Source organism: Oratosquilla oratoria, chromosome 11 (assembly GCF_046742065.1).
Source record: "Oratosquilla oratoria isolate Oo_2021 chromosome 11, ASM4674206v1, whole genome shotgun sequence".
Lineage (NCBI taxonomy): Eukaryota > Metazoa > Arthropoda > Malacostraca > Stomatopoda > Squillidae > Oratosquilla > Oratosquilla oratoria.
In genome coordinates, this window is record NC_134787.1 from 57,627,309 (window position 1) to 57,651,690 (window position 24,382).

Genomic DNA, 24,382 nt, shown 5'->3' on the forward strand with positions numbered 1-24,382 from the left:
TTATCTAAGCTCTACTTCAAATGATGATCTGGCCTATATTTTGTACAAAAGTATATCCCATAAGTGTTTAAAGTGTCACCTAAATTCTCAGAATTTTATCAGTATCTCATGCCACATTTAGTTTGAAAAATGTCAGCAGTATTCATGACATATTCAAAGGCACTCGCCTCTACTTGTAGTAAGCAACCACACACCCCATTACCTTGCTGCATCACTTTGACTTTAATTCTTCTTCAGAAATAATATTTGCAGGCTCTTATTCATAATCTTTGTCTCCAGTCTGCATTTTTCCAGTATAGGGAGGTTGCCTTTCCTTTTGTAGACTAATTTCTTCAGCACCAGCAGTCCTTGTTAAATATCTTTTGCCTCCTTTTATCAAGATTAATCTATAAGTGTAGTTGACTGTAGATAATATAACAATTTTTGGTATTGTTCAGCCATTCCTCTATCTTATCCTCTCCAACTAACCATTCCTCTAGTCCTTCAAGACAGCAACACTTGAACATTCCTGACAACCTCCCTGTCCACCTTCAGCATCACAGCCACTGGCCTGTGCATCGTCTACCTCTTCTAAACATCCTAGCTGATAGTTGATGTAGTAATGCCCCCATAACCAACAACTCAATCCCTACATCCCACCTCTCTGCTGCCTCCTGGACTGAGTGGGAGCTGAAACGTTTTACTGTTTCCAGATAATTGATTTCGACATGAAGGCCCGCCAGGCGAAGTCCCCGGAAGGCGCCAAGGTGACTTTTTCGTGCATGGAAGGTTCCAGAATTTGATTTGGAATGACATCTCGTTTTCAGTATTCCTTTTTCATTCTCTCTCAAGCGAAAACAAAGAAAATAATTTTGGCCTTCGGTTGACTATATTCTATAATTCAAACATCCCATAAACTACGAAGCTCTTACTCTGATAATTCTTTGAAAGATGGTGGTTTGTACCATAAGAGTTAACCCACACATTTGATTTGAGTGAGGCTCCGTGAGAGATAAACTGCATGGAGTAGTTGCATGTGAAGGAGCGACGCACAGAAGGGGCGATCCTGACCTCCTGGCCAGCATGTTCTCTCTTGCTCGCCTTCCAACTAACAAAGCCTAAAGTAAATGCCACTAGTAGCAGATTATGATGCTAAATAACCAACTCGTTAAAAGCCAATGCCAGGCTCCCCTAGTGCCAGACGTAGATGTTCTTCTGATGGCCCTCTAGTGGCATGGCTAATGGTCAGCACTCCTAGCACCCTAGACTCTACGCACTCCACACCTCGCACTAGACACTTCCCCGTTAGGCTGCTTTGCTACTGCAGGAGTAAAACCCATTGGGTCCTCCTGAACCACCTGAGCTTTGTTGTCCTTTTCCACATCTGTCGCGCTTAACCTCCACCTTCTCATAGGTGGCGGGGGAGCAGCAGCAGCAGCAACAGGAGACTGGGCAGAAGGAGTCCCTGAAGATGAGCTTTGATGCAAAGATGCGGCAAATGTCCAAGGGTATAATGGTCCCCACGCCTTTTGCCAAGGTGACTTCCATGTCTCTTTCTGTCTTGCTGCATGGCCCATTGTTTTGGGCTTGATTGCGATAACTAGAAGTTTCTGGTCAAAATATACGAGGACCATTTTAAAGGTTGAGCCAGTTTTCAGGGCCACACTGATCCCTTTTCGGGTCAATACAATGATTTAATGGCGTACATTCAGATTTTGGTGTTGGTAGTCCTTTTTAAGTAGAATGATGGTACTTGTTTTCACATTAGTTTAGAAATTTGATTCAAAGTTGAAAGTAAAATTCAAAGATTCATACCTCCATTTTAGGATATAATGTCTATGGCAGTACTGCTTTTGATATCAGCCATGGTAACATTGTCATAAGTTATTACTCTTTGTTAATTCTGTATTTGGTATCACAATTAATGACAAACATTTTCTATGGCAGTGCCATTCCATGTAGTCCTGGAAAGAGTGTATACATCATACAACAGAGCTACAATCATTAGCATAGCCTTGAAAGTGTGTTTTTTGTTTTTGTTTTTTGTTTTTTTACTTCTGTTTTTTGGTGCTACCTTTGATTTTACTGATTAGGATAATACTGCACTTATCACCAAAGCAGCATTACTTTTAATCCAAAACAATGCTACTCATATCAGCTTTTAACATGGTAGTATTTCCTTGGTTGATATTGACAATGGTGATGTAGTCATTTTATGTGCTATCTTTGTCAGTATTGCCTTTACTAGTATTATATTTTGCAGCAATACATTTTGATAGTACAAGATTTGCTTAAAATGCCTCCATAGATGTTGTTACCCATGAAAATACTGCTCTCAGCAGTGTGGCCATAGATGGTACAGTTCATGATGATGCAGTCTGTAATGCTGACCATGGTACTGTCACCAATGATAGTCTCACTGTGCAGTGCTTCCCATGGCAATACTGACTGTGGCATCTATTCATGACACTTCCCTCTGGTAGTACTGCCCTTAGCAATAATATCCTGGTAATACAGTGCCAATTTTGTTAGTGTTACTACAGGCCGTACCATTCTTGATTGTATTTATACTGGTAATATTGCCATCAGTAGTGCTTATTTAGGTAATATTGCAAGTGGTAGTGCTTTTACTGGTAATATTGTCCTTGATAGTGCTAACTTTGGCATAGTTGTTCTTAGTATAGCAGTCACTGGTGTTGCTGGCTTTGGTAATAGTGCCTTTGGTAGTGCTACCCATAATTAGCTTTGCTTTGGAAGTGCTACCCTTGGTAATGTTACCTTAGGTAGCACTGCCCTTGGTTGTAACACTGGGTAATGTTGCCTGGTTAGTTCTATCATAGTATTACCATTTATTAACGTTGCCATAATGCTACCCCAGATAGTAATGCCCATAACATATTTGGCTCATGCAACTCATCATAACTGAATGGGCTGTAGTATTGGTAATGGCTAATGCCAGTTATGGTTCTGTGGAAGGCTCAACAAGCCACTGTGCCTCCAAAGGCACCAATTACTACCGAGGAACAGCGAGACAAACAACTCAGCTCTCAGGCCAAGATGGCAAAACTGACAACAGGAACTGGAAGCCAAGCACTAGATGAAGCACAAAAGGTGATTGTTTAAGAAATGCATCATGCTCACAGCCCCTGTGGAAGTGAAGTCAAGTCATCATCTTGCTTGCAAATAATATTGCTCTTCTCTCATGACAACTCTTCACTGTTCATGTGTCACCATTTTGGCCCATCTTTGTTTCTTGTATTTCAATATTACAATGATATCTTTGGATCTATCCCCTTCATAACTGTTTCTCTTGGTCTGGCTCATTGGAAACAATTTTGGACTCACGCATGTGTAGCCATCCTTTTGTCCAGAACTTTTGAACACTTGTTCCAATATCAAATGAAAGCTCAAGGCATAATGCATGCAGAGCTCTGAACTTGGCTGCAACTTGCATCTTGTTCCAATATCAAAGCAAAACTCTTGGTACCATGTACATCTAACCTAATCTTGCCACAATTCCATTTCTATTGGTTCAAAAAGGTCTTCTTAGCCTTGTACTAACAGACCTATTTTCTTGGCCACAAGTCTTTCATCTTTTGACTTTGTGTCAAAATAAAGCTCTAAGTAGGTTAAAGTCTAGGTCACTGTTCTGATTGTACTCACTCTTCCTCCTGCTTAAGTATGAACTAGATCTGGTAGCACACTGTTTACAAAGCTGTTGTCTTCACTGCATCATTTGCACAAGTATTCATTAGAAAATGGCAGTGTATATCCTTGTCTAAAGAGTTTATAGGTCACCAGAGTCTATGCTGTCAGGGAAATGAGGACCATTTGTGATAGAAAGGCTTATAGTATGCCATGAAGATACAGTGATGCCTGAAATGGATATACAAAAGAAGTAACATTTTTACCAACTCTTTTGCAGCCTTGAACTTCATACTTATGAATGAAACAGCATGTTAACTGTATATGTGTGCCACTGGTCCAATGAAAGGTGCCTTCATTATTTTGATGCCCCCCCCTTTTTTTTCTGACCTAATAGATCCTTGGGGTTTTGGGACAGTAGTGAATGTAAGAAAGGTCACTGACATTACTGTTTGTTAGACAGATGTGGTACTGTATTACAGGTCTATCTATTCTAACAGTATCTTTTCAACAGGTCTTATTATGCTGCATGCATTGCCTTTCTTCTTGCGAATATCTTACAGGTTGTATGATAATGATGGCTTTGCTCCATAACAGGAAATGCTATTCTACATAGCTTGCCATACCAAAGAATAAATGTCACCCCTAGTTGTAAATGAGGACTTTTGAAATTAAATGTAATCTTAAAAATACTATTTACATACATGTATGAGGTTTATATATGCCGTAGTATAGCAATACTTTAGACAAGTCAGCATGTAGGATTCTATTCACTGTCGGTGTAATTAAGGTAACAGGTGCAGTACTTTGTTTCTGGTCTGACCCAACCAACAGTTCTGATCACCCTGGAAGTATGCTTACAATGTAAGTATAAGTATACTCGACTCATGGCTGTTCCATGAGTGCAGTAATTCTGTAGAAATTTGTGTAATTGAGGTATGATTACAACACAGGGAGAGGAATACCAAAGGTATGGTGACATGATATATTGTAGTTATTAAAACCCTAAGGTACTGCTACACTTTAGGCATATTTATACAGTTATTTGGTTATACTGGGGTATGGTTATATTGGATGTGGCTAAGTGAAGGTTTGGCTATACTGTAGGTATGGTTCTTCTGCTAGAATGGCTACACTTCACTTTGAAATCCTGGTTGCTTTGGTTGCCACTTGCCTTGCTTCGTATCATTTCATAAATTTCCATCTGTGGTATGGACTTCAGATTGCTTCACTCTTAAATCCTTTTTGCATTTATCTTCTTCTGTACGGTTTTCCTTATATTCCCACTTCTTTTCATATTTTGGAGGAATCTTGTGTGATGAAATTTCTTAGCTTTTCCTCGACATTTTCTGCACAAAAAATTTGACTGGTCAGTCTTGGTTTAGAAAAAGGCATAAAAACAATTTTGAGTAAATCTCATTATCACATGACACATATCCACACACTACTTCTTTTCCTCACATAGTATGCTTTTTTTTTTGTGTATACTCACCTTACAAGCAGTTTTTCTTCCTGAGGTGACATGCAACTTTCTGGAACTTAAACTTTTTTCCTCGACCTCTGTTTTTCTCGATCAATTTGCCACGTGGGTACGAAAGCCCACACCGATTTCATCTGCTGCAGCAACAACAAACTCCTCTGCAGTTGATGTTCAGAAGAAAAAACAGATGACCTTTGAAGAAAAAATGAAGATGATGCAACAAAGAGGGGAAGGAAAGCATCAAGCTGAACTTCAGCAGCAAAAAGAGCAAGACAGCAAGGAACCAGAAATGGCAGTGCCAACAGATGAAGCGAAGGTTGTTTATTATTTTTTTTTCTTTTGATATTGCTTCGTGGGTTATACTTCTGAAGATTTTTTTCTTTAAGCATGAGTCTAGACTCTGGCAAATACAAAAACCTCCAGAGTGTGCAAACCTCACCTGTGTGTCTAGCGCATGCCACATCTGGGGTGCACTTATACAAGTTTCATCTTTGGAAAGATCAGTCTCGTACAACCCAAACACCGTTTGGTTGTGAAGTCTTCATAAACTCGGTAAACCTGCATGATGTGACCATTCCTTACTTTACATGTAAATTGTATGTGAAATTTTGTTTCTTTAGCTTTTGAGTGATGAACTAATTATGTATTCTCCATATTTTTGGGGATAAATTTTATTTCCAATTTTTTTTCTTTTTTTACATTATCTGTTGTAAAAGTTCTTCTACAGCCCAATAATTTATAAAGCTATCTTTTCAGGACTATCAAATGTTTTTGGTAGATATGAATTAGAAGAAATAACTACCTATTTTTGTAGAATACTATATAACCTTATAGATCCTTGCTAAAATTAACTTTGTTTTGAATCTATTACTCTTGAACATACTCAGCATGTTCTCTTCCTATTTCTTGCCCCACCCTTCCAAACATCATCATTCATTCCATACTTCATGAAACGAGACAAAGCAATGCTGAGACTAGTTTACTTCTTGAGCTTTTCTCTCTGGTTAACTGCTGAAGATTGTACAGGCTAGGCCTCAAACCAAGAGAGAGGTTCTTCAAGGATGATTTCATTCAAGTGCATCTACCTCATTCCTAAAGGTGACCACTGACGCACAGCAGAAGGTGTTGCCCGAAACCCAGCAACCTTCTGAAATTCTACAACCTCCTGAAACGCAACAGCAACCTACTTCTCTTGAAGCGCAACAACAACAACAACTACTACAACAACAACAACAACAACAACTTCCTGAATCTCAAAAATCTGTATTACCACCTCCTCCTACATCTTCATCTGAGCCAGAGCAATCTATACCTACTATTAAGAATGAGACAGCTGAACCAAAAAGTCAGGCAGGGCAGCAGTCTGAGGCCTGGAAAAGTGAAGGATTTCCCTTTAAGAGATCCTTTGAGGAAAAAATGAAAATGATGCAGAAATCTTTCGAATCCAAGGTGAAAAATTGCCTTTGGATTCTCAGTTTTGTGCATGAAGCTTCTCTTCTTTTAGTCTTTTTATTGATGTACATTAGACTTTGCAATTAATCATGGATAAGATAGGGGAATGAACTGATGTAATACAAACACACACATAATTTCTTAAATGCAGCTAAATGAGCAAAGTTTCATTATGTCGTAGGCCGGCCCCCAGGCAGCGGCTCCGCAAGCCAAGGCGGGCCTTTTCGGGGTCAAAACCAACCTGTTTGGCATGTTCGGGTCGGGAGTGGCTCAGAAGGTGATTATTCAATCCTCTAGATGCTTAGAATCTTCCCTCCTAACCTAATGTTTGAGTTCTTTGATTTCTTCTTAGCGTGTCTCCAGTACTTTGATTCATTCTTCGTGCAGTGCCCTATAGTGTCTATTGCTCTTTAATTCAGCCATTACATGCCCTTTATTTTTGCTCAAGTTTTGGCTGGAAGGCTTGACTATTCAATGACATCTTTCATCTCTTGCATGATGTCAGTTCTATTGTACTTTGTCACAGAAAGATAATTCTATTAAGACAATAACAAGTAAATCTGTTGAAGTACAAAAGCGAGAATCCTTGGCTACAGATAACAGAAATACATAAAAGTGGTTTCATACCTCTTTATTTTTTTTAATCTTTGCTTTTGGCATGCCTATTATTTGTTATATAAAACTATCAGTTTGTTTTTATTGCTTGCATACTTTTATTTTCTTCTTAAACTCAGATTTGTTGCTCTTTTTCAACATTGCCTGTTATCTTTAAAACTGGGTTTATTGTATTTGTATTTTAGTAGTCTTATATTGTGGAGTCATGAAAAATATGTTAACATGATTACTTTTCCCTAGGGTGCATATGCATTATTTTGGTATCAAAAGTTGAATAATACTTATCCTTTAAGTTGTACAAGAGTTACAGAAATATGGTTGCCTGCTGTTGATTTATGAAAAAAAAATTGAAAGTAAAGTTAAAAAAAAATTGAAAGTAAAGGTTAAAATCATGGTAGATGAAACTTCATTATATGTAGACACAGTTGATATCAAAAGCATGATGATAAGAATGGACATAAATGAGATATAGAACATTTGAAATCTCTATTGAGTCACATCACTACTCAATATTGGAATTTGCTAGAAGAATAAGGATAAGAACGGCAGTGTACAGGTAATTAGATAAATTGAGTAGCTTCCACTTATATCTTCAAGTTGAGGAATAACATGGTATTCTGTCAAAGGCATATAAGTTAAACATGTGTGAATGATATTTTGAGGCAGCCCAAAGGTATTTCTCTCAATTTTTTCTTTTCCTGCATGAGGGGACAGAGGGGTGGGTTGCCGATTAAATGAAGTAGCCTTGCTGTGGATGAGCTATGTCTTGCTGCACTGCTTTTGACCCAGGGCAGTTGAGAAGATGCAGGGGTGACCAGTCATTCATGAGGAACCAAGAAAAGAAGGAGGGAGGGGTGGTGAATGGGAGTGGAGTATCTGTAAATGAAATGGGTTGGAGTGGGTTCATGCCTTTTGAGAAAAAAGTGGGAGGTGAGCCAGTTGTTATTTGATGACCACACTGCACTTGTGACAGGGTCAGAAGGGGTATTAAGGGAGTTAGTGACAGAGTTTGGGAAGGTCTGCGATAGGAGAAAGTTGAAGGTAAATGTGGGTAATAGCAAGGTGACGAGATGTACACTGGGAGAGATGGCAGTGAGTTGGAAGTAAGTCTTAAAGGAGAGAGGCTGAAGGAGGTGAATAGCTTTAGGTATTTGGGGTTGCATGTGGCAGTAAAGGGAGGAGTGGAGGTAGAGGTAAATCATAGATTGAGAGGAGCAAGTAAATGCTTTGGGGACCAAAAAAATGTCATGAGAAATAGGCATCTGGTAACGGATGCTAAGAGGAGCTTGTATGAAGGGGTGATTGAGCTGTGAGCTTTGTATGGGACAGAGACTTGGAATTTAAGAGAGGCAGAAGGGAGAAGTTTGAATGTGTTTGAGATGAAATGTCTGAGAAGTACAGTGAGGTTACTAGGTCAGATAGAGTGAGAAACGAGGTGATGAAGAAGAGAGCAGGAGTGGAAAAGGAGATGACAGATAGGGCTGATGAAAGAGTATTGGAATGGTTTGGATATACGGAAAGAATGAGTGATGAAAGATTAGTAAAAAGGGTGTGGAAGGCAGAGGTAGAGGAAGTGAATCTGAAGGGATGACCGAGGATGAGATGGATGGATGGGATGAAGGGGGCAATGAGCAAGAGGATAATGTCTGTTGAGCAAGGAAGGGAGAAGGCAAGAGATGGCGACAAGGGAAGAGTGACTGCATATAGATGATACTGTAAAGCAAGCAAGGGAGGGGCAGGGGATAGAAAGGTAGGGGGTGCTTATGTATGAATGATAATTTGGTGCAGCCTGAAGGGATTTCTCCCCTTCTTTTTCTGCAAGAGGGAATGGAGAAAGGGGGTTGCCGATTAAGTGAAGCAGCCTTGCTGTAGATATACTGTGTCTTGCTACATTGTTTCTGAACCAGGACAGTAGGCAGGATGCAGGGATGAACCAGGACAGTAGGCAGGCTGCAGGGATGATCAATCATCCATGAGAAGCTAAGATGAGAGGGAGGAAAGGGTGGTGGAGAGGAGTGAAATGGGTGGGAGTAGGTATGTGTCTTAGAGTTGGCTACTTCCTTTGTAAGGGAGAAAAAGCTCTTGGTGTGTGTGTATATATATATATATATATATATATATATATATACTGCAGAAACCACAAGGAAAATAAAGTCGGAATACTAAATGTTTTCGTCTATTACGACATCCTCAGAGTACAAGAAAGAGACATAGAACATAATATTTATACAGAAATAAGAAAACTGGGGTGCATGTATATATATATATATATATATATATATATATATATATCATTATATATATATATATATATATATATATATATATATATGTATATATATATATATATATATATATATATTGCTTAATAAGCTTTTTTATTTAAAGTTTATTTTTACATTATTTCAAAGTTACTTGTAAGAGGGAAAAGTATTTAAATATTGTTGAGGAGAGATGATTGTCTTTAAACCAAATTGTATATATTCGAATTTGAAATATGTAATTAATTCTGTGTTAATATTATACATTGATTAAATTAAGTTAACTTACATATTTTCATGACTCTGCTGTATAAAAGTTTTGGTTCAAAAATAATTTTGTTCATTCTATTATCATGTACTTTGATTTTCCAGGAGACATCAGATCACAATTTGTTTATTTCATTTATTTTTTGGCACCATTTATAGATATTTTGTTGCTTAGTTTTGCTTTACTTAACCTCTGTAAAATCCTTTCTCACCTTACCTTGAAAGTATTTTGGAACTTTTAATGTGACAAGTAGAATTCTGATACGTTTCTTTGGATGAGTACTCATCATAATTTGTTTTCTTTTCTTCCTCCTCCTTCCCATGGTCGAGCCACAGGTACAGGAAGTTCAGGCCAAAATTACTGAAACCACAAAAGAGACCCTTATTGCTAAACCCACAACCACAACATCAACCACCACAACAACCTCTGTGACCACCACTGTGACTACCACTGTGACCACTTCAACTATTTCTACTACTGCTTCTGTTACAACTACTATGGCCATTACTCCAGCTACTTCTACTACTAGTACTACATCTGTGTCAGAACCTGCCACAGATACTATTACAACCCCAACCTCTTCCCTTCCTGAAACCACAGCACAGCCTACCTCAACTTCTACTTCTGCCACAACAACTACTTCTACAACCTCTTCTATAACTATAAGCACAACAACCCCCTCTGTTACCACGCCATCAGCTACGACTACAACAGAACCCGCGACTCAGGAGGAGATGGCGCAGGCGCATCAGGAGGTGGTGCAAGAGAAGGTGGTGTTACTTTTACTAAATATTACAACTTTATCACATGAATTTTGCTCATCCTCTTGCTTGTAGCACTTCTTTGCTCGTATTACACGTAAAAGTTTTATGCTAGAATTGCAGGGGCAACTTGGGATGTTCAGCAATTTCCATTTACTTCATTTTATTGCAAATTGTATAAGAAACACTTAGACACATCAATGACTGCGTAAGCTGAACACTACTTGCATGAATTGAATGATCACAATCAAATTTCACCATATGATCAGATTTGACTGAAAAGTGTGAGTAATTAGATTCTCTTATACTGTTTAGTTTTGGAATAAGAGTGCATTTGGGCATAACATAGCGATACTGATGGTAGCTGCTAGTTAAGATTATTTTTATAGCAAAATTTGATTTGAACTACTGTGCCAAATCGACAAGCACTGAGTCATAGTAAGATTATTAATCCCTGCCCACCTTCCCCATATTGCTTGGCACCTTTGGTAGCCTCTGCCCCCTGCTGACCTAAGGAAGGGTTTTATATCAAACCTGTGCGTTCATTGGTAGAACAGTTATATAGTACTAATATTCACCCCTATGTTGATTGGTATAGATTTCTCTCTACATAAGTAGGTTAGAAAGTGTAAATAAGCTTTGAGTCTTCTTTTAGTTGAAGATAAGATTGCGCATGTGCTCTTAGAGGCCAAATATTCTTTCCAAGTTAGATATTTAATCAAATATAAATCCAGCAAATTATCCAAGACTAAGGTGAAGCACATACACACATGTTGGAGGAGTGAAGAGAAAGAGGTGATATGATAGCTATAATTAGAATGGAGAAAAGTAATAGAAAGAAAATTGAGAGTATCTGTTTGTATGGGATGAAAAAACATAAAGAGGACAGCAAATAATTAAAGATAGTTTAAAAACTTTAGGAAGAATAGCTTTCCACATAGATTCATCAATTTGTGAAACATAAGAAATAATCCAGTATACATAAAGAGATGGGACCCATAAGCATAGCTCCAACAAAGAGGTAAACATAACTAACACACACACACACATGATCATTGGATTGATGGTGAAGATTGGAACTCTGGAAAAAAAAAAAAAAAATTGTGGATTTCAATGATGAGGGAGTACCTGTGTTGCATTAGTAGGTAAGGGGAAAGCTCGTGGTGTAGTGGGCAGGTGAAGAAAAAGGAGAAGGGGAGGAATTATTGAGAAAAATGGAAGAAAATAAGGAAGGGGAAGAACAGGCCCAGGAAGTCAGAAAGGGTGTACTGTAAACAAAAGGTGCGCAGATGACACTGCTGAAGTCGAACAAGTCAGCTAAGGGATCAAAAGTAGAAATATAGATAAGAGCAGTGCAATAGAAATTGGAGATAATTATTTCTATGGATTTAATGAAGGAGATGACAACCTCCCCCAATTAGCAAGTCTAGAGGAAAACTAACAAAAATGAATGTATCATGAGAGGTTAGGTTTAGTCAACTTGCACTGATTACACAAAGAGTTGATAAATTGGAATAACTAAAGAAAGAGAATCAAAACCTAAATAAATAGAAGAATTAAAAAGACAGTTAAAAGAAGTAAAGGATGAGAATGGGGAATTAAAGAGGAATAATAAAGAGAATAAAGAGTCCATAGCAAAAGAGGTAAAGAGGTTGGGAAAAAGTTCAGGAGGATAATAAAATTTAATTTTGTGACATAGTGAAACAACAGATGAAGGAACACACTAAGGACACATTTATTAAAGTGATGAGAGAGAAGGAGAATATAGTAAGAGATTTAGCAGATAAAAAGAAATGTATAATGTTAGGAATGGAAGAGAAGCATAATCCAAATGGGATTACAAGAGTAAGAGATGAGAAAGGAAAGGTAAACAAAGTATTAAATTTTTCAAGAAGGTGAACAGGAAACAGGGAAAGAAATTGAAGAAATAGACTAGGGAAATACAGTATAGACAAGACCAGACCAATTACCGTATTTTCCGGCGTATAGTGCACGACTTTTTTCCGTTGGAAGGGCCTAAAAATGGGGGGTGCGCATTATCCGGTGGTGCGCATTATCTACGGCCTACGATAAAAATTCTGCGACTGTGTGTGTAATTTTTTTCACAACAACGTGACGATGTTGGCCGTCACAAAGTCGGGACGGCACACTTCTCCGTGACGTTCCGTGAGAACAAGAAGAACAGCCATGGTGACATGAAAGAATACGCCAGCATGGGCTACCGTATATAAATATTTGGTATAGGTAGGTATCTATCGAATCTTATTTTTCATGTTTAGACCTAAACACCATGAAACATGATCAATATTCATTATATTTGCCCATGTTCACAGCATCTTAGTTTGAATTTTTATGTTGGCTTTGTTGCTTCACTTTAGGTATGGTACAAATTCCGTTGCGGCCGTTCATAAACTCGTGTCAAACACCTGACTACAACACCCTCTTTCGGGAGTTGTATTAACTAAACGTCACCTCGATGAGAGACTGTCCTATTTCACCTCTGTCATTGCAGGTTCAAAGCTAAAACGAAACATTCGTAGTTTCAGTATTAAATAAAAAATGGTATAGACGAATTATTTCCTCAAGATATAAAATGAACATTTTCTGTAAAAATCCCAAAATTTTTCTGTATATTTTACTTACAATAAACTTTTTTATATCATATTTCCTACAAACTATTTAAGCTACAAAGTAATAAGGGACCAATGCACAACATGAGTCATATACCGGTACATGTAGTTCCGACTTTTTCTTAGTTGTGTCCTGATTGATGCCTAAACTGATACTTAATTTAGTGACAAATCAACAGATTTCCCAGCGGTGGCTCTAGCCAATGAAAAATACTTCTCCATCTAACCTCGTTCACATGATATAAATACAGAGGTAAAACTGCATTATAGACAAATGCGATCGGGCATGCACATTATATGTCGGGGCGCGCTATCTGTGTACTGAGATAACGAAGTGCATGGGTGCGCATTATAACCCGATGCGCATTTTAAGCCAGAAAATACGGTAAGGTTAAATTCAGGTCACAAATGACAGCAGAGAATGTCTTATCAAAAACAGGTATGGATAAAAAGAGAGATGAATAAAGAGGAAAGAGAGGAAGAAAAAAAACGAATAGAAGCTAAGGAAAAAAAAAACAGAACAGAGTCAGACAAAGAGAAATTCTATTGGAGAGTAGTGGATATGAAAGTGATGAAATGGTTCATAGCAGAGAAAAACAGAAGAGAAACAGAAAACAGGATGGAGGTAACAAAAAATTAAAAGTGTCTTTCACAAACATAGATGGCTTAATAACAGGCTTGAATGAACTGAATGATAACCTGATGGAAAAAGAACCTGACATAATGGGAATTGTAGAGACAAAATTGAAAGGTCCATTACCACCCAACAGTGTAGGACATGGTGTATATAATTATTGGATTAGAAACAGAGAAGTAAAACAAGGTGGTGGAGTTATGTTCTTGACTAAGAAGGATATAAATGTGAGGAATGTTACATATGGAATGAATAGAGTAGAGATGATTATGATGGAAATAGAGGACAGGGACAAGAAGAACAGGAAGTTTGTGGTGAATTATGTGCCTCCTAAAATGACTTCGTGGGAAGAGAGAGAACACAAGAATATGTTAGAAGACACAAGGATAACACTAAATAAGATAATGAAAGATGGAGGAAGAATAATTATAATGGGTGATTTTAATTGTAAAGAAATTTGCTGGGAAGAGATGACAGTGAAGGGTGGAGACGACTTATGGGGAAATGTACTACTTGATATGATTATAGAACATACAGTGACACAATGGATACAAGAGAATACTAAGTATAGAAATGAGGAAGAGCCATTGAAACTAGACCTAATAGTCACACTAGAACCTGAAATAGTGGATAAGATTGAATATAAGACACCAATAAGTAAAAGTGACCACATATTAGTAGAACTGCAACTAAATGAAGAAAAATACATGGAAAAAATGAACAATATAGAAAGGGAAGAATGTAAGGAAAAACAAATTTTGATAAAATGAGAATGTTTTTTTCAAAAAGCACACTGGGAAAGGATGTACAAAGAGGAAACAATAGTAAAAGAGAAATAGATTTTTTTTTACAAAAATTTATAAGGAAGGAGTGGAAAAGTATGTTCCAAAACGAAAACAAGAAAAAGGATATGTAAAATGTTGGTACAACAAAAGATGTAGTGAGTTATAAGATAAAAGGGATAAAGCTTTGATAAAATGGAGGAAAGGCAAAAAACCCGAAAAATGGAAAATATATACTGGTTATAGAAAAGAATATGTGCAAGTGTGTAGAGAAGAAAAGAGAAAATATGAAAAGGATTTATAGAAAAAATGTAAAGATGAACCAAATCTAATTTATAGATTTGTAAACAACTGAAAAATAAACAAGAACTAGTAAAACTATGACAAGGAGGAATAGAATACACAGAGGAAACAGAAGTGGCAGAAATTATGAACAGGCATTTTAAATCAGTGTTTACGAGAGAGAACATACAACTTAGAGATGTCGAGTGGGAGGGGAAAGTCCCCCCTATGAAAGAGATAGAAGTAACAAAGAATGAAATAATGAGTCACTTGAGTAATCTCAGTGCTAGAAAATTGCATGGTCCAGAAGAAATGTCAGACTGGATTTTTAGAGAATGCAGGAACTAACAGACAAAATACATAGTCTAATAAGCAGTTCATTGAAGGAAGGAAAAGTTCCAGAAGATTGGAAAAGAGCAAATATAGTACCAATATATAAGGGGGAAACAAAGATCCTACAAACTATAGACTGGTCTCTCTTACAAGTACGGTAGATAAAATTTATCAAAGAATTATCAAAATTAGATGGGTAAAGCATTTGGAATAGAACAATGTACTAAATCCAAGGCAATTTGGATTTAGAAAAGGAAGATCATGTATTTACCTAGTTGTATTTTACGGGAAGGGGAGCTAGGCTCGTGGTGTCCCGTCTTCATATCTCGTTTTATCTAGACTGTTTTTGAATTCATATATTATTTTTGCACACACCATTTTCTCATCTAACTTGTTCCAAACGTCTATTACCCTGTGGGGAAAGCCGTTCTTTTTCAGGTCTCCTCTATAACTATCTTTCTTGATTTTCTTTCCGTGTCCTCTTGTATTTCTACTATCCCATTTTATTAGATCCTCTCTATCAATAGTTTCTATGCCTTTCATGATTCTATAGTTATCAAGTATCCTCTCTCCTTTGCTCTAATGTCTGTAGCTCAAGTTTTGCTAGTTTCTCTTCATATGATAGTTCTGAGAGTGTTGGTGCCAATTTCGTAATTGCTCTTTATATTCTTTCAAGTTTTGTCATACATTTTTTTTTTTTTATTTGTAATTGGTGACCACATCATTGCTGCATACTTAAATCTTGGTCTTATCAAAGTGACTAGTATTTTCTTCACCATTTCTTTGTCCTGGTATGTAAATGCCACTCTGTTCTTATTAAATTATAAGTTTCTCCAATTTTTTTTTTTTATGTATCTCAGGGGACATTTTATTCGTAATAATGACTCCCAGGTCCTTCTCATTTTCTACTTTTTTAATTTCTTCTTCTCCCAATTTATATGATCCCACTATTCTTTTTTTGCTTCTTCCAAATTCCATTATACTACACTTCTTAATATTGAATTCCATCTCCCACTTCCTACTCCATTCCCATACTTTATTGAGATCACTCTGTAGCGACTCACAATCTTCTTCAGTCTTCACTTTTTTCAACAATTTTGCATCATCTGCAAAGAAGCTCATATAACTTTCAATTCCTTTATTCATATCATTAATATATATAGCAAACATTATTGAGGCCAGAACTGTTCCTTGTGGAACTCCACTTATCACTTCATCCCAATTAGAGTGTTTGTCTCTTATCACCACTCTCATTTTTCTTTCATGCAAGAAGTCTTCCATCCACTTCAGCAGTTTGCTCTGTATTCCTCCTGCAGTTTCTAATTTCTTTAGCAACTTCCTATGTGGCACCTTGGTCAAAAGCTTTTTCCAGGTCTAGAAATGCACAATCAGCCCATCCATCTCTTTCTTGTATTACATCTATTAGCCTTGAATAGAAACACATTAAGTTTGTGACCCTTGATCATCCTTGTCTAAATCCAAATTGCCTTGGATTTAGTACATTGTTTTTTCCAAATGCCTCACCCATCTAATTTTGATTATTCTTTCACAAATTTTAGCTATCGTACTTCTAAGAGAGACCGGTCTATAGTTAGTAGGGTCTTCCTAGTTTCCCCCTTTATATACTGGTGCTATATTTACTCTTTTCCAATCTTCTGGAACTTTTCCTTCTTTCAATGAACTGTTTATTAGACTATGTATTTTGTCTGTTAGTTCATTCCTGCATTCTCTCAATATCTAGTTTTCCATTTCATCTGGTCTATGCGATTTTCTGACATCAAAATTACTCAAGTGTTTCATTATTTCATTCCTTGTTACTTCTATCTCTTTCATAGGGGGGACTTTTTCCTCCCACTCGATATCTCTAGGCTGTATGTTCTCCCTCGTAAACACCGATTTAAAATGCTTGTTCATAGTTTCTGTGTATTCAACTCCTTGTCGTAGTTTCTCTAATTCATGTTTGTTTTTCAGTTTGTTGTTTACAAAGCATTTGGAAAAGAACAATGTACTAAATCTGAGGCAGTTTGGATTTATACAAGGAAAATCAGGTGTCACAAACTTCATGTATTTCATGTATTTCTATTCAAGTCTAATAATACAGGAAAGAGATGGATGAGCTGATTGTGCCTTTCTAGACCTGAAAAAAAACTTTTGATAAGGAGCCATATAAGAAATTGCTAAAGAAATTAGAAACTACAGGAGGAATACAGGGCAAACTACTTAAGTGGATGGAAGACTTTTTACATGAAAGGAAAATGAGAGTGGTCATAAGAGACAAACATTCCAATTGGGATGAGGTGATTAGTGGAGTTCCACAAGGAAGAGTACTGGCCCCAATAATGTTTGCTATATATATTAATGATATGGATGAAGGAATGGAAAGTAATATGAGCTTCTTCCCAGACAATGCAAAAATGTTGAAAAAGGTGATCAGTGAAGAAGATTGTGAGTTGCTGTAGAGTGATCTCAATAAAGTATGGGAATGGAGTAGGAAGTGGGAGATGGAATTCAACATTAAGAAGTGTAGTATAGTAAGTCCTCATTATACAGTACATATGCATTCCTGAAGACCTTACTGCAAATTGCAATTACTATATACCGAACCCATTATAACACATAGCTTCTCCTTGCTCTTTCCTCTTCAAAATATCTAGCCGATACCGTATCTGTGAATTTTTCTTACTGTAAGTAGAATCGAGGGTAGTAATTACCAAATACTGTAACTGTGAATTTACCAGATAAAGAATTACCATATAATTAGGACTCACTGTATAATGGAATTTGGAAAAAGTAAAAAAAAGAATAGTGAGATCATATACATTGGGAGTGGAAGAAATTGAAAAAGTGGAAAAAGAGAAGGACCTAGGAGTCATTATTATGAATGATATGTCCCCTGAGAAACATATAAACAAAATTTTTGGAGAAACTTATAATTTAATAAGATCAATCAAAATGGTATTTACATACCTGGATGAAGAAATGGTGAAGAAAATAAGACCAAAATTGGAGTATGCAGCGATGACGTGGTCACCAAGTTAAAAAAAAGAATGTATAACAAAACTTGAAAGAATACAAAGAGCAATTATGAAATTGGCACCAACGCTCTCAGAACTATCATATGAGGAGAGGCTGGCAAAACTTGAGCTACAGACACTGGAGCAAAGAAGAGAGAGAGAGAGAGGAGACTTTATAACTATTTATAGAATCATGAAAGGCATAGAAATTATTGATAGTGAGGATCTAATAAAATGGGATAGTAGAGATACAAGAGGACATGGAAAGAAAATCAAGAAAGACAACAATAGAAGACCTGAAAAAAGAACAGCTTTCCCTTTCCCGTAAAATACAACTAGGTAAATACAGAGTTGGATTGACGGCGAAGATTGGAACTCCGGAAAAAAAATGCAATTTTCGTAGATTTCAGCTATGAGGGAATACCTGTGTTGTATTAGTAGGGAAGGGTAAAGCTCATGGTGTAGTGAGGTGAAGAAAAAGGAGAAGGGGAGGCTTTATTGAGAAAAATGGAAGAAAATGAGGAAGGGGAGGAATGGGCCTTGGATGTCAGAAGGGATGTAAACAAAAGGTGTGCAGATGACACAGATGAGGTCGAACAGGTGAGCAGAGGTATTAAAAGTAGGAATATAGATAATAGCAGCTCAATGGAAAGTGGAGATAATTACTTCTATGGATTTAATGAGGGAGGAGATGATAACCTCCCCCAACTAGTAAGTCTTGAGGAGAAACTAACAAAAATGAACAAAGCATGGGAGGTTAGGTTTAGCTTACTAGCACTAGTTGCACAAAGAGTTGATAAACTGGAAGAACTAAAGTAGGAGAATCAAAACCTAACTAAAGAAACAGAAGAATTAAAGACAGTTAAAAGAAGTAAAGGATGAGAATGAGGAATTAAAGAGGAAAAATAAAGAGAATAAAGACTCCATAGCAAAAGAAGTGGTTGGAAAAAAGTCCAAGAAAATAACAAATTTGAATTTAGAGATATAGTGAAACAACAGATGAAAGAACAAACTAAGGACACAGTTATTAAAGTAATGAGCGAAGGAGAATATAGTAAGAGACTTAGCAGATAAAAAGAAATGTATAATTATATTAGGAATGGAAGAGAAGCATAATCCAAATAGGACTACAAGAGTAAAGAAGGAAAAAGTAAACAAGATATTAAAAATAGTGCTAGAAGATGAACAGGAAATAGGGAAAGAAATTGAAGAAATATATAGATTGGGGAAATACAATATACACAAGACCAGACCAATTAAGGTTAAATTCAGATCACAAACAACAGCAGAGAATATCTTATCAAAAACAGGGAAACTAGCAAAAAGTGATTAGTATAAACAGGTATGGATTAAAAGAGAGATGATTAAAGAAGGAAGAGAGAAAGAGAAAACTAAAAGAATAGAAGAAAAGGAGAAAACCGAGAACAGAAGAGTCAAACAACGAGAAATTCTATTGGAGAATAGTGGATATGAAAGTGATGAAATGGTTCATAGCAGAGAAAAACAGAAGAGAAACAGAAAACAGGATGGAGGTAACAGAAAATTAAAAGTGTCTTTCACAAATATAGATGGCTTAATAACAGGCTTGAATGAAATGAATGATTACCTGAAGGAAAAAGAACATAATGGACATTGTAGAGACAAAATTGAAAGGTCCATTACCACCCAACAGTGTAGGACATGGTGCATGTAATTATTGGATTAGAAACAGAGAAGTAAAACAAGGTGAGAAAAGTGAACACTGATATTGATTGTGAATCACTATAGAGAGACCTAAACAAGGTTTGGAAATGGAGCTAAAAGTGGGAAGTAGACTTCAATTAGGTAGGTCAATACATTGGAAAGGCAAAGAGAAGTGATATAATAATGATTTTTAGAGCAGGAAAAAGTATAGATAAAGTGGATAAAGAGGATGTGCTGGTATGGGATGAAAGATCAAGAAAAGGTCATGGTAAAAAATTGAATAGGGAAACTTGTTTGAAAGATGTTAGGAAGTATAGCTTTCCACATAGATGTGTAGATTTATGGAACAAATTAGATGAAACTATAATCCGGGCCAACAACAGAATTAAACTGAGGCAAAAACTGATGAGATGAGGCAGAGATGGAACCCCATAAGCACAGCTCAAACCCCATATACTACAACTAGGTAGATGCAACTAAATAAATACACAGTAAAAAGAGTGACTGGAAATACTAGATCTGCCAGTGTTAAGAGATCAAAGAGTAAGAAGGAACCCAGTTGCAGTGTTTAAAGTATTGAAGGGGAAACAAATGGCAAAGAAGATGTCTTGGTATGAGATATATATAGTGCTCAACATATGATTTGGTCCACCCAGTTGAAAAACATAGAAAATGCCCCAACTTTGTCAAATAAATATTAATAAGAAATAGAAAATATAATAATTTTAATTATTTCACTCACCATTAATATTCAATAAGACACCCTTTCCTCTTGATAACCTCCTGCAGATGTTTTGGGAAGAAAGGGCAAGGTTTTGAAGTGTATCCTGTGATATCCTTGCCCAAGATTCCCAGATCTCCTTCTCCCCCTTGGGTACAGTAGAGATGTCTTTCCCCTGTAAATCATGTTTCACTACCTCCCACAATTAGATTTATGTCTGGAATATTACAAGGCCAGTCTCTGATATACTCAATTGCACAATTATCCAACCATTCACTCAATGACTTGGCCTTGTGTGCAGAGGCTCATCTTACTGAAAGGTGGCTGCCCATGTATTGTTTGATAAAGGTGGATTCATTGCTCCACAGCACACTCAGCCACTTGTCACTATCCCAACCACTATATTCATGAGCAAAAGCGACTCTACTGCACCTCTGTTTAAGGGTGAGAAGAGGTTTCGTGACAGGTCAGTGACTTGTGTACCCAAGCACCATGATCCTACTATTTGCACTTCAGACTGACACCTCGCCAAACAGTTTAGGGTTACTTTCTTTGATTTTCCTTGCAGTCGCTCTTGAATTAGACTCAACCTGACATTTGACAATTGTCTGGGCCCTTTTACTGGTCTTGAGTGCCTCTCCAGGTCTCGTTTTCTGAGTGGAAATGGAGAGGACACCCTCCTGGTGAAACCTCACAACCCAGCGTCTATCACTTTGTGAACACATGCCAACATGTTCAGTTGTTTCCTTTGTTCTACAACAGAATTTCTTTAGGGCTACAATCTAGGTAATGGTCTCCTGCAATAAATCTTTATTAGAGCCCATATTCGCAACACTGGAGAGGTTAGAAGAGGTAGCAGTAGGGGTTGACAGGTAGGGACACATGGGAGACTCACAGCACAAATCCTGCACCCATGGTGGCAAGACAATAGTTGAGCACATTGGTTTCTGGCAGGATAATTAGCTCTGCCCACATCACTACAATGGTAGGCAGCATATTCAAATGGATTGAAAATTCAGCCCCTTAAGGGTGTTTCCATTTTCAATATTGCAATTGTCCCCACAGCCCTGGCAGACTTATCCTATGTCAAGCACTGTAGGAATCAAGAGGTCACGATCCCAAGCGGAAAAAGACTGCTTGTCTGAAGGATGTGGAAAAATTAATTTCCCATGTAGATGTGTACAAATCTGGAATAGCCATGGGGAAGCTGGAACCATACATAAATTCAAAGTAAGGTTTGATAATTGGAAATTAAGATACAGGATCTCATGAGCATAGCTCCTTTCCTGTATGCTGCAACTATGTACAGCTAGGTAGATTCAGGGATTGGTGCTGGCACCAATAATGTTATTACTATATATATTTGATAAGATGAATGGAATGGCAGTACAAACTTATTTATTGATAATGCCAAGATTACAATGAGTGAAGAAGTAGATAGGGTTTATGAATGGAGCCAGAAATGGAAGATGAAATTCAATACTAAGAAATACAAAATCTTGGAAATGTGCTAAAGAAAAAAAGAGACTGCCAGGGAGCTATAAAACTGGGGATGAAATAGTCACAAAAGCAAAAGAAGAAAAAGATTTAGAAATCTTAATCGGATATCGCCTGTCCCCAGAAAGTCATATAGATAGATGAACAAGAAAAACATAAATTGATAATAAACATTAAAGTATAATTTTATTATATTGAAGAGGAAATGATGAAAAAATAATAATAATTTCATCCATCCCCGACAAGAATATGCAGAAATGGTGTGGTCATCACATAGAAAGAAATTAATACAAAAAGCATTAACAAGAATGATCCCCATCCTTATTAACAAGACATAAAAGGAGAGACTGAAAAAATTAGAATACCCACACTGGAGAGAGAAGAGAGAGGTGGTATGATAGTTATATCTAGAACAGGGAAAGGAACTGAACTTCTTAAAAGAGGAAGCATAGCTTTCCACTTGTGTCAGTTTGTGGAACAAATTAGAAGGAATAATCCAAATCAACATCATAGATTAATTTAAGACAAGGTTTGATGAGTTGCAAAATAGAAATAGGACCCCAAAAGAATAGCTTTGGTTCTGTGTACTATGACTGGCTCAACACACAGACAGCAATACTGAAATTATTTCAGCCCTGGCTGGGATTCGAACTTGGACCACTGTAGTGGTGGCTGCAATCAGCACCATTGTGCCATCACGATTGTGTGGGTGTGTGTATTTACCTAGTTGTATTCTATGGGAAGGGGAGCTATGCCTGTGGTGTCCTGTCTTTGTATCTCACAATGTCTAGTTTGTTCTTGAATTCATGTATGATGTTTGCACACACTATTGTTTCATCCAATTTGTTCCAGACATCCACCACTTTGTATGGAAAGCTGTTTTTCTTCAGATCTCTTCTATAACTGTCCTTTTTGAATTTCTTTTCATGTCCCCTTGTTTTTCTTCTATCCCAAATTATAAATGGCCAACAGATCACCTTTCTCTTCTTTGTTCCAGGGTTGGTAATTCCAATTTAGACAATCTTTGCTCATATGTCAGTTTTTAAAGTGTTGGGCCATCTTTGTCATTGCTCTATGGATTCTTTCTATTTTCCTTATATTTTTTTTGTACTGGGTGTCCATAGTATCACTGCATGCTCCAGTCTTGGTCTTATCAGTTTGACTAGTATTTTCTTTACCATTTCTTCATCCAAGTAATTAAAAGCCACTTATGTTGATCTTAACAAATTGTAGGTTTCTCTGACTTTTTTGTTTACCTATTTGTCTGAGAACATGTCTTTGGTGATGATTACTCCTAAGTCCTTTTCAGAACCAACTTTCTTTACTTTCTTTGCAACAATTTTATATTGTCCTGATATTCTTTTTTTACTTTTTCCAAATTCCATTATACTACATTTCTTAATGTTGAAGTCTGCTTCTCACTTCTGGCTCTATTCCCATACCTTGTTCAGATCTCTCTGTAGCAATTCACAATACTTTTCTATACTTAAGTAGTTTTGTGTCACCTGCAAAGAAGTTCATATAACATTCTACACCTTCATCCATGTCATTTACATATATATAGCAAACATTATCAGAGCCAGTACTGATCCCTGTAGGACACTAATCATTTCTTCCCAAATAGAATTTTTATCTCTGAGCACCACTCATTTTTCTTTCATACAAGAAATCTTTCATTCATTTCAATAGTTTTCCTTGTATACCTCCTGTTGTTTTGAGTTTTCTTAATAATTTTGTGTGTGGTACTTTATCAAACTCCTTTTGTAAATCCAGGAAAGCACAGTCTACCCATCCATCCCTTTCTTATATTACATCTATTAACCTTGAATAGAAACAGATCAAATTTGTGGCACATGGCCTTCCCTATCTAAATTCAAATTTTCTTGGATTTAGTATATTGTTCTCCAGATGTTTTGTCCATCTAATTTTTATAACTTTCTCACAAATTTTGGCTATTGTACTTGTAAAGGAGACCAGTCTATAGTTTGTTGGGTCTTCCTTGTTCCCTTTATATATTGGTACAATACTGGCATTTTTCCAGTCTTGTGGTACCCTTCTGTGAATGAGCAATCTACTGTCTTATATATTTTGTCCAGTAGTTCATCCATACATTCTTTCTGTATCCAGTTTGCAGTTCCATCCAGGCCATGTGATTTTCTGACGTGGTTCATTATTTGGTCCCTTATTTCTTTGTGTCTCAGTTATTTCTCTCATTGGGGGGATTTTTCTCCACTTCATCCCAAATGTGTATGTTTTCTTTAGTGAACACAGATTTAAAAGGTTTGTTCATAATTCCAGCCATTTCTATACCCTCTGTATTCCATGTTCCCATGATGTAGTTTGAC

General features: G+C 36.9%; 2 protein-coding genes and 1 long non-coding RNA gene across 3 annotated transcripts in view; 2 read left to right on the forward strand and 1 right to left on the reverse strand.

The window, feature by feature from the left end:
* LOC143030059 (uncharacterized) overlaps positions 1-24,382 on the forward strand; it is a 782,825-nt gene that overhangs the window by 725,341 nt on the left and 33,102 nt on the right. The window lies entirely within an intron of this gene.
* On the reverse strand, positions 4,114-10,054 carry LOC143029842 (uncharacterized). Its single transcript, XR_012966883.1, has 3 exons — positions 9,917-10,054; positions 5,117-5,296; positions 4,114-4,973 (listed from the first exon to the last, which is right to left on the reverse strand). It is a non-coding gene; the product is annotated as an uncharacterized LOC143029842 (long non-coding RNA).
* On the forward strand, positions 6,138-10,607 carry LOC143029841 (uncharacterized). The gene is made up of 3 exons (XM_076192938.1): positions 6,138-6,553; positions 6,738-6,833; positions 10,036-10,607. The coding sequence occupies exons 1-3, from the start codon at positions 6,521-6,523 to the stop codon at positions 10,534-10,536; spliced, it is 630 nt and encodes a 209-aa protein (XP_076049053.1). The 5' UTR covers positions 6,138-6,520; the 3' UTR covers positions 10,537-10,607.

What these genes read in the sequence shown, in the direction of transcription:
- LOC143029841 (XM_076192938.1), top strand. Translation starts at nt 6,521, where the DNA reads ATGAAAATGATGCAGAAATCTTTCGAATCCAAG. An exon ending in AGAAATCTTTCGAATCCAAG is followed by an intron (nt 6,554 to 6,737) that starts GTGAAAAATTGC and finishes ATTATGTCGTAG; the next exon opens with GCCGGCCCCCAGGCAGCGGC. An exon ending in GGTCGGGAGTGGCTCAGAAG is followed by an intron (nt 6,834 to 10,035) that starts GTGATTATTCAA and finishes GTCGAGCCACAG; the next exon opens with GTACAGGAAGTTCAGGCCAA.